Source organism: Chamaea fasciata, unplaced genomic scaffold, assembly GCF_029207755.1.
Source record: "Chamaea fasciata isolate MVZ Bird 193981 ecotype frontalis unplaced genomic scaffold, bChaFas1.0.hap1 SCAF_2, whole genome shotgun sequence".
Taxonomy (NCBI): domain Eukaryota; kingdom Metazoa; phylum Chordata; class Aves; order Passeriformes; family Sylviidae; genus Chamaea; species Chamaea fasciata.
Window position 1 is genome coordinate 78,776,694 of NW_027094087.1, and position 10,468 is coordinate 78,787,161.

At 38.5% G+C, this 10,468-nt stretch overlaps 1 protein-coding gene across 1 annotated transcript; it reads right to left on the bottom strand.

The window, feature by feature from the left end:
• Positions 1-588: 588 nt before the first annotated feature.
• SLC10A2 (solute carrier family 10 member 2) lies at positions 589-8,975 on the bottom strand. The gene is made up of 6 exons (XM_066177475.1): positions 8,442-8,975; positions 5,273-5,391; positions 4,060-4,148; positions 1,711-1,886; positions 987-1,144; positions 589-713 (listed from the first exon to the last, which is right to left on the bottom strand). Exons 1-6 carry the CDS (start codon positions 8,861-8,863, stop codon positions 589-591), a joined length of 1,089 nt encoding a protein of 362 aa, XP_066033572.1. The 5' UTR covers positions 8,864-8,975.
• Between the last annotated feature and the right edge of the window lie 1,493 nt (positions 8,976-10,468).

Here is a 10,468-nt window from a genome sequence, read left to right on the forward strand (position 1 = left end):
ACGGAGTCATAAGGTGCCTTGCACTTGCTAAAATTATAGCTTTAGAGTAAATTAATGCTTCAAGTAATTAACACAGTGCTTTAGTCTGCCCAGACTGACCTAAATGAAACTTTTATTTCATTATTGGCTTGGTCCAATTTCATGCTTGATTCATATTCAGCCTTACCAGATCTTCCATATCAACTCCTGTTCCTGCACAGACACTTTCACAAGATTTCTCTTTGTTCTGTGTGGGGCTGAAACTAGCAGATGGATTTGCAGGACCATGGGCTGGGGTTGGTATTGCAGTTATCTGCTTCTTTTTAGCAATAGCCCAACATTATTCTGCTTTTGGTTAAATAATGTATAATAAAACATGACATATTTTTAGGGAATTAGCCTCAAAACCAGATTCTACAATTGTGGCAAAAAAACCATGTTTAAAACATGGTTAAATCAAAGTAGATCTTTCTTAAGTTAATAATTTTAAAGTCTCACAGTACAATATCAGCAGAACTTCTTCTTTTGTTAAATATTTCTGTGAAAAAAAGGTTTTAAATAAACAATATATTCTTTATCTTCACAGCTGGTGGGAGCAGATGCAATTGTCTATTTCACCTCATCTGAGACAAATCCTCCATTCATTTTAGCACTTGGTTTTGAATCCTCTTTTTCTGCTGTTTTCTCAACATCTGTCTTTGTTTTCATATGGTATCTTCTGTAAAGACGGTAGCCTGAGGATCAATATATGGTTAGTATTAAACAAAATAATTATAAAAATTGCCTGAAAAAGATGCTGTAGTAACATATATCCATGAAACATTTTCTTTCCTTATATTGCTAAAAACATTTCAACACCTCCAGGCAGTTCCTTGAAAGCTATGCTTTGATTGTGAAATCCATTTGATTATTTTCATCCCTTCTTGTTTTCTCCATATACATGAAAAGTTAAACTGGTAGTAAGAATGATAATTATAGTGCTATAATAGAAAATAACTATACTTTACCTCCTAAAATTAGTAGTGCAAACAACAGCTGGAAGATGCTGTAGATGAGTGGGAAAGTAAACATCAGTTCAAGTTGTTCAGGAGTGAATGAGAGCTGTACTATAGTTGAACATAGCTGAGTGTTTTGCATGCCTGTTTCCAGAGACACTGTACGACATCTAAAGGGAATAATACAAAGACAGTTGTAAAATAGAATCCAATTGGCCCTTATGCTTTTTGCTAATCTGGATAAGTAAAAAATGTAATGGATAACTAAGAAAATTGTTTCCTTCAGCTGACATAGTCAACAAAACACTCCACCCATGGCTGGTAATACCAATTATTGGCAGTTCAGCAGCCATAAAAGACTGTGAACCACCATCAAGGCACATATGTGGCACTTCCTGTCTCCCTCTCTTCCAATGATGTTCTAAATCATAGACTTCTGCATCTACATGAGAAATTTTACTGCAGTTCCAAACCACTTACAAGTCAGGTCTGTTTCACTTGTTTGAAGTGCAAGACATTGACACACAAAGGGAAAACATATGAAAGAGGAAATGCTATAGTCAGGATCTGTAAATAAATGTGCACAAGAAAAGTTTTGTCTGCCCATAGTATCATAAAAAATAGGCTTGGTGAATGAGAGACTCTGCTACATAACTCATGTTTAGGGAGCATTCTCAGCATTGATTAATCATTAAAAAAAAATCTTTTACACAGTTGAATAAAGGCTATGGATTACCTGTGCCAAGACAGACCAGCTACACGAGCCAGAAAGAATCCTAAAGTATATCCAGCTGCTGGAAATATGGTGCCAATGATCCATAATTTTGGTGTGATGACCCAGGAGCCTTTGTAGAGTATTCCCCCAACCACAGCAATAATCACGATGAGCACTGCTCCCACAATGGAACCAACCTGTGAAGAGAAGTAAGGGGGACTAAGTCAGAATCACAGAATCAATCACAGAATACTGCACAAATGAGATCTCAAGGATCTTATTTGAGATCTCAAGGAAATTTAATGGCAACAAACATGGTGTCAAACATGCCTGTGATGGCCTCTGAGTCACTGAAATGTCGTGTTAAACCCAATACCTAATGTTTACAGCAATACAATTCACAGCAGGCAGAGAGATTAGATAGCTGCCGTTTTACCAAACAGGAGATGTATGATGTACTTCAAGGTGTGAGTACAGCTCTAGATCAAGACACAGCTGTAATAGGTATCCAGAGCAGATACCTGCAAATCTAGTCTTTTGAAGCCTTGACTATAATATTATAATATATACTTAGGGCTGGAGATTAAAAATAATTTCACAAGTGTGATATGAGTGAGGAATGGTGCACACATTAGAAAAAGTTCCCCACAGGTGTTGAGAAACTGACAGCCTAATAGGAAGAATACTGCATTTTTCTCTCCCCCCCCCGCCCCCCCACTTGGTGAATCACACTCTGAGGCTTAGTATAGTGTGTGTTAATTGGACACTAGATTGCTAGCGATCTAGTGCTAGGAAATTATTTGTCAAATGCCAGGGTAAAACTTTAATGGGGCTAAAAATTTGTACTTGAAAACTGGCAATGAGCTTGTTTAGCCCTTCTTCATAGACCTAAGCACTGCAGTTGCTCTTATTTCCTGTGGCTGAGTGTATTGAGATCTTTATTGCTGCTTGCCTACAGAAGTTATAACTCACTCTCTTTTCAATACCCAAGTGGAATGTCTGTCATTACAGCCTAGTTGCCAGCGATCTCAGAGACACACCTCTTAGTCTAAGCTTAAGAGAATCTATTCCTCAGCTAAAACATGTATTGCCACTGAAGTGGCTTCATCAGTCTTTGGCTGAGGCATTTTTAAGAGCACTGAGTGAACAAGTGCTTTTGTTTGGCTGAGCTATTAACCACATGCACCTAGGAAGAAGAAACATGGTTTGGCCAGTGACAAGTTCTTCTTTCACCTGTCTTTGTTCTCTTGTCTGAATTTCTCACTATATAGGCTTTGATCAGACAGCTATGGCTCAATCTTCACTTGATGCTTCATTGTCCTACACAAAGCAAACTCTCAATGGACCATTCTGTGAGTTATTCACCCACTCAGTAAGAAGGAATGAAATGGGGCTTGGCTGAGAGATCAAGTAGAGTTTCTTTTCATGTGAGTACAAGCCCATGCTTTTCTCTCAACTGATTAAACAGAAACAGTAAGCTGTGAGTGCATTTAAAAATACAAGATGATAAGCTAGCAGTTTAATGAAAATTAATTGACTTAAAAAGACCTTACTTGTGCTCTATGCTGCCTGAGTCAATAGTGAAGTAATGATAACAAAATATGGGTGAAAATAAGTGACCAGATGAGTTTTCAAGAAAATTTAGATAACATATTTGTTAACTAAGAATGGTTAGCAAAGGCCAAGAATTCTCAGCACATCTGAAAATCTCTTTTACACCTAAACCAAATGCTCAGAATGATTAATTTGCTGCCACCCTAGATGCAGCTGAATTATTATTATTATTTTGATAAGAACAGGGGTTTTTTTTGCCAAAATTCCCATATTTTTGATGTATTTGAAACCATCTTGCAAAGATAGCTGTATTTTGTGATTTCTTTTGTTTTTATAAGAGTTGGATAATTTTCTGTTTATTATTTTTTAATAAAAATTGACTTCACACTCAAAAAATTGGCCTACAAAAAAGAAAAATCAGGAAACTCTGTTAAGAGGAGAAAGGCATTTTGATCCAGAATAATTTTATTTTTTATTGTTTTGCAGAGAAAAACTGCTTTCCGTTGACCTGAATGATTTTCCTTCCAATTTCAGTTTACATTATACACTGAACTCAATTACTAACATAGTTGCAGCCAAAGAAAAAAGTCGGTTCTTTAGATAATGATGGTTTCTAATAATGCATGCAACTCATGCGTGTTTGTGCAGGGGGAAAACAATATATTTCCATGGCACCTCATTTGTTTTCTGCTGAAAACTTTCCAGGTCTTATGAAGTCAGATACTAACACTATGAATAGCAATGTACTGCTTCAGTGGTCCCACTGATTCCATAATTTGTCCATAATTGCTTATGCTTCAGCCGTATATACCCTACCTTAAGTATGATTTTCGCTTTAGCAGGCCATTTGTGGTTGACAAATATTCCAAACGAAACAGGAATTACAAGAGCTACCAGAGAAACTCCTGTAAAAAAAGAAGAGAGAAGGTTAAAGTCTGTAGGGTGCAGGTGCTCAGGACCGGACAGACAGCATGCCGAGTGACGGTGGGCCTGGAGCAGCCCTTCAGGGGATGTTTCTGGTGTGCACACCCCGGAGCAGGCACACTCCACCTGCACCTGCCCATTTGCTTTTCTATAGACACTCTTATCTTTGGCAGCCTGTTGAAGTAATTGCCATTCTGCCGAGCTACATGCTCATTCACCTGCATCAGAAAGGCAGACAGAAATCTGAGTGTGCTAATCATCTCCATCCTGTGATGTGAGTAGCTATATTAAATGTTCATTTTGCCTGCAGGTGTTTCGCTACTGTACCATATCAGCAACCAGTTTAGAGCTTCTTTTGTTTTGGCCTTCCCCTTCCAGTATTTATTTTGAAAGCACAAGCAGTGTATGTGATTTTTGTTTTTCCCCAAGGACAATGGGAAGTGAAGCTGAAGAATGTGAAAGTGATTCTGCTGGGTTTTAAGATTAGCACAACATGGAACTGCACTTGATAAGCACTAGGGCCACAGCTCTGTAAAGCACTGGAGCATGTATTTCTAAATACTTTAACTATTTTCTCTTTGTAGCTGGATGAGATTTTTGACAGGAAGTCAAATGAAGCCACTCCTGGCAGTGTAGATTGCAGCTTTTCAAAGAGACTCAGCAGTTTTAATCACTTGCTAAATTATCTACGTGTGCTTAAGTATTTTGCTAGATTATGGACTCAGCATTTAGCACTTTGCAGGATTGTGTCTTAAAGCTGCTACAAACACTTTCATCAAGGAGAAGCAGCTATTCCTATATGAATTATTCTATATTCTTATCCCACAACCATGTAGGTCTCAAAACCATTTAGAAAGAAAAACACGCACAATCTTGTAATAATTTTCTCTACAATATTTTTAATGGCTTCAAGTCTTTCTTTGGCAGAGCTGTGGATGATGTGATTTTTGCTACCTAGTGCCCATGGAGGTTATTAAAAAGTAGAGCGAGGAATATTTTTAAAAATCTGAGGTAATTTGTTCCTGACTACAGAATGACGGTATAGAGGTGGTTGTCACTGAAGGGAGGATAGACAGAAGGGAAAGTGCTGTTTCACTGTACTCACCAATGCTGTCATAGGGGAGTACAATTGCATCAGAATCAGTCCACATCTTGGTGTAAATAAAGAGACAAAGTGGCATCATTCCCATTGCAAACAGTGTGGAGCAAGTTGTCATACTGATGCTGCAAAGAAATGGGTTATAGTGACAATTCATCTCATGCTAGCCCATAGTCTTTCTCATTTTCTTATTACCATTTCACACATTGTGAAAGGTTGTGCAAGAAATGTTGCTGGCTACAGACAATTTATCCTGTTTATCAGGTAAGAGAAAATCTAAATGCAAGGAATGGCTTCTGCTGAAAAGAAAGGAACATGAAATATCAAGGTGTTCTGCAGTCACAGAACCATAACTTTTGGTACAAAGAAGGCAGTCAGACAGGTGGCCAGCAGGAAGGTCAGTTGGCAAGTGTGTCTCCATGCTGCCTGTCTAGATGGATTACAAAGAGGATGGCATGCAAGGAACAGGGGCAGAGATGGACATCTAATGGAGCTTTCCATTATAACTGTAGTTCTAGACTGTTAAAATTTTACTCTGAACTCAACAGCATAGAAATCCATTTCATTGTCTAGGATATGTGCTATAATAAAATTCCCTTTTCTGGCTTGTTTTGCTCTAGGCCAAAAAGTGGGTGCTATGAATTGTTCAGTGAGGCTTAGCATAAGTGTTGTTGCTGCACTTCACAAAGATGTTTCTGTTTCCTGTTATACAAAAAGATGCATTCTGCTACTGGAATGAAGAAACAGGAAAACACAAGACATCTAAAATTAGGAGAAAACTCTCAGAATTTGAATACAATGGATAAAATTGTATATACAAATCTCATTTTTATGGCATAAAAATACTGAGAGAGGGTTCTTGTTAAGAGATTTTGGAAGCTTTCTTCTGAGCTTTACTTCAGATTTTTCTTTTTTGTTGCTTATCCTCAGAAAAACGACTACTGACCCTGGCCCACAAACTATGCAGATCCAGAGAAATCTAGAAAAATTAATGCAGAAGCCACAGATATATCTGCATTAATTTTGGTTTCTGTCACTCTCTGCTTTAGAGTCACTGAATAGGATTTTCAGCAGCCTCTGGTAAAAGAGTTCCTTTAGAAGTCTCCTACAGAGAAAAAGAATAATGGGCTACAATTAAGGTTTGATGAAGTCCCAAATGGATAAAACACCTCATGTTTCCTGCCTCTGTATTTCCTGTATCTTTATACTGACCCTGAATGTACCTCTTTCTCCAAAGTCTGGCCATCCTCTAACCCCAGTTCCTGTTTTCACAGAAGCAGTTGTTTTTTTGAAATATCAAGAGATGTTTCTTTGGGGAAGCATTAGAGGATATCAGTTGGGTTTGATTTACTAAGAAAGATATGAAACATCATACTTCACCTGACTGTGACTATAATGCTAATTATAAAACTAATTCTTTCTCTAACTTGTGGTCTATTTGCACAGAGAGATTTTGAAGAAGAACTATAGACAATGAGCATGGGTTGTAATGTATAATCATAAAATATTACAATTAAAACCAAAACAGTGTCTGATCTAATGGCCAGGTTTCTATGATACTGTGGTGGTTCCGGAAAGCATTCGCATAACTTCTAATATTCTTTTATTGAGAAGAGAAGATGCGTGCCTTGACAATCTGCGGTACCTCCTGTATCCTCTGGTCCCCGCATCTTTGTTGCAAAGGTAGTGACCGAAAGTCTTTGACTTAAGGTAGAGGTCTTCACCTGAAGAATAACCTCTTAAAGGCATTTTCAATTAACTTCCCCCTCTGTCAGCATCATGGGATAGGAATCCTGTTCATGTTTATAGCATTATAAATTTGAAATTTTACCATTGATTTCAGTGGTGCAACTCTGAACATACAGAGCTGACTGAGCATAATTTTGCTCAGTTTATTTTTCCAGAGAGAGATTAGAACAAAATTCCAGCCTTGTACTCAATATCTTCCCATCTGTGGTTTCTTAGAACTGTATTAATTGAAATTAAGAGTCTTACAGTTCTTAATATCACAGATGTTTCTTTTACAATGAGGAAGTCAGTGACTGGCAGAGCTGACCTCATTCATGAAAACTTTTTTACATTAACACCTGTATGTGATATAAAAGTTCACTATTTTCAAAGGATGGAAAAATGTTGTATTAAAGCTACAAATATTAACATTCTTAGACTATTTACCCTAGCTCTACATCTTTCTTACTTCTACTATTTTTTTCCATTTCTAGTTAAGACTGGCATGTGATAATTTGGATGAATGCTCCAATTTACTCAGTGAGAAAGAGAGAAATGATCCTGTTTATTTTAGACCAAAGTAATCAGGACATAAAAATAAAAAGATGTCTCATGTTTAAAGGCTCTTAGAGTTAATGAACCCCCCCACGGAATTTGCATCAAGAGTAGGGTTCACTTCTCCTGTGTGTTTGATGTCCTGGGCCCTGTCAGCTGCCTTACACACCTGCTTCTGAGTTCATAGCACTTTGTCATTGAGACCATCACACTGCCACAAAGGAGGGTTTTCACTGCCCCCAATATGCAGGGATGCCTTAAGTAGTGGTTTCTAGCCTGTAAAGTATTCCCTCAGTTTGAAGTCTTTGCATAAGGTTCCAGGAACAGAAAGAATTATCGCAAGTGATATTCATTAGAACTAGTTCCCAAAGAGAAAAGAAATACCTGTCTTTCCTTGTATAGAACACAAAAGGAAGGAAAATATTTTTCCACAGGAGCTCTTTTCAAGAAATATTACTCCAAGAAAAGTTGCATGGCTGCTACTTTGCACAGAGGATTATGGTTCTAAAATCCTTTGTGTTTTTTTATTTTTTTACTACTCAAGATCTTGGGGAAAAGAAAAGTAACTTTACTTGGGCGAAGTTTTCATAATGTATGTTATCTTAATTGTCTTTATGGATGATATTTGCTTCAGGATCTGAAGTTTTACAATAAAGATATTTTCTAATGTACACAATTCTGTTGTGATATCTTCCTCATGAAATCCCAATGAACCAAGGATATTTTCTACTCTGCTTATATTTACTGCAGATTACAGTAACTAACCATCTTTAGAAGGAGAAACCACCATGCATGTGCCAGGAAGGTAAGAAAAACATCAGACAGTCCTTTACAATGTAAAATTTACAATGTGAAGAGCCACATGCAGTACTTAGAGAATGTCTGCTCTTACCTTAGGTCCATGTCTCCATCCACCCAGTAGGCGATGACATTCGAGGCTGTGCCCCCTGGACAGCATCCCATGATCAGCACGACGACAGCTTGAATAGGAAGGATGTTAAAGGCCAAAGAAAGCAAGAAGGCTGTGAGAGGCATAATTCCAAACTGGCAAAGGAAACCCACAAATATACCCCAGGGTCTTTTTATGTGGCCCAAGAAATTCTTAATTTCCACATTGCAGCCCATGGAGAACATCACCAAAGCCAACATGATTGTTAGAACAGTACTTAAAACTACACTCAAAGTTTGATTGAAATTATCTTCTGGTAATACACAAGATGTGCCATCACAAATAGTAGCATTTGCTGGACAAGCTGTGAAGTTTTCTGCCAAAAAACCAGCACTAAATTGCTGGGAAAGAAAGTTTGTCTGCATTTTGAAATACAGAACTTCTCACTACATCCGTGGTAAACTTTCAAGCCTGTGTAAACGCTTGTTTGTCAGTGACTTCTTTTAAATGATCCAGGAAGCAATAAAATGCAATAAATGCCAGAAAACTCTTACTGCTCTTGACGGGTTTGGCTCAGTGCTGATTCATATAGTTATAAAAGTTGTACTTGTTTGGTACAGTGACAATTAATCATTTATTTATATGATAATGAGGAATCCCACATCAACAGAATAGCTGTGTTAATATTTAAGGGTGTAAAGGAGGCTTGTAGTGCTGCCAGGCCCATGAAACGAGAATTACAGGAGGAAAAGAAAGTTTAGACTTCATTCTTTGAATTTCTTGCATGTCTTCAGGAGACCTGCTCATGCATGCCGTGTTGCTGGCAGTACAGGGGTCTGTGTGGTGAGTAACTGAGACACAAGAAACCATAAGCAGAAGTCCTGAGATTTGATTTGAAGCTGCAACTCTTGCTAACAGATGCAACATTCAGGACAACACACAGGATCACTTGAGTGATGTGGAATCTTTGTTGCTGGTGGCATGGAGATTTAGCATCCTTCTGGCACCTTCTACTAGGCACAGTCACATTTTGATCCAGCTTGGAATGGAAGTGGTAGACAGCAAGACGAGGAGAGCAGGGAGGCAAGGGCAGAGGAAGAAGGAGACATATTCTCTGAGTCAAGTGTGGGGAGCAGAGAGCAGGGCAGTGAGGCTGCACACAACTGTGGAGCCATGCCACCCAGCAAGCTGACCACATTCCCTTCCCTGCCACGACATGCTCAGCATCCACACCAGGGATGACAGTGCAGGTCACCTTTTTTCTGCCAGATGCAGCACAAAGGTTAGGAAACAGATTTCTTGTGTCTGGCTTTGGTACAGCTTATTGTGTTCTGTCATTCCCGTTGCTCAAAAGTAATCTCAAATTTTGGAAAGGTTTTAAAGATTTACCCTTTGGGTCTTCCTTGAAAATCTGAAAATTTGGATGGTTTTCAGAGGAAGAATGTTAATGATTCTTTACCTGTGCCCAAGCTTTGGGGCAGAAGTATCTTCAAGTGTAGATCTTACACTAAAATCAAGTCTGACATGTAAAGTGCAGTGATGCCCCCCAATAATTATTTTTCAACACAGAAATATTTTTTACTAGCATAATGTGCTAAGCCATAATTCTCTTCAGCAAGCAAAACTCTCACTGGAAGTCTCCGCACTTTGTGCCTGACATCAGTGTGTGAAATGATAGGAGTTGCCTTTTTTCTTTTCACTTTAAACCTTGAATCGTGTAGGGGGAGATGACTGCATTAGAAAGGATTTCCCAGCATGCTCAGATGGCACCTGTTTCTTTACAAGGGGGTCAGCTAAATGGCTGTATCTCCTAAGACGCTGTTGGGTGCCTGATGGGATAATGTCAGAGTAGCTTTATCCTCCCAGGCAGCTGGCAACCCCTACCCTGTGATTAGTGCCACATCTGTGTGACTAGGATATGTCTAACAGAACAACAAGTAAGGTAATAAGGAGTAGATGAAAGGAAGAGAAAGCCACAAGATCTCAGTTTGGCAGAAAAACTCATTCTCCTTTTTATGCTTGCTTTCAAA

What these genes read in the sequence shown, in the direction of transcription:
- SLC10A2 (XM_066177475.1), bottom strand. Translation starts at nt 8,863, where the DNA reads ATGCAGACAAACTTTCTTTCCCAGCAATTTAGTGCTGGTTTTTTGGCA. An exon ending in GATGGAGACATGGACCTAAG is followed by an intron (nt 5,392 to 8,441) that starts GTAAGAGCAGAC and finishes ATTTCTTTGCAG; the next exon opens with CATCAGTATGACAACTTGCT. An exon ending in GCTGGTCTGTCTTGGCACAG is followed by an intron (nt 1,145 to 1,710) that starts GTAATCCATAGC and finishes TATTCCCTTTAG; the next exon opens with ATGTCGTACAGTGTCTCTGG.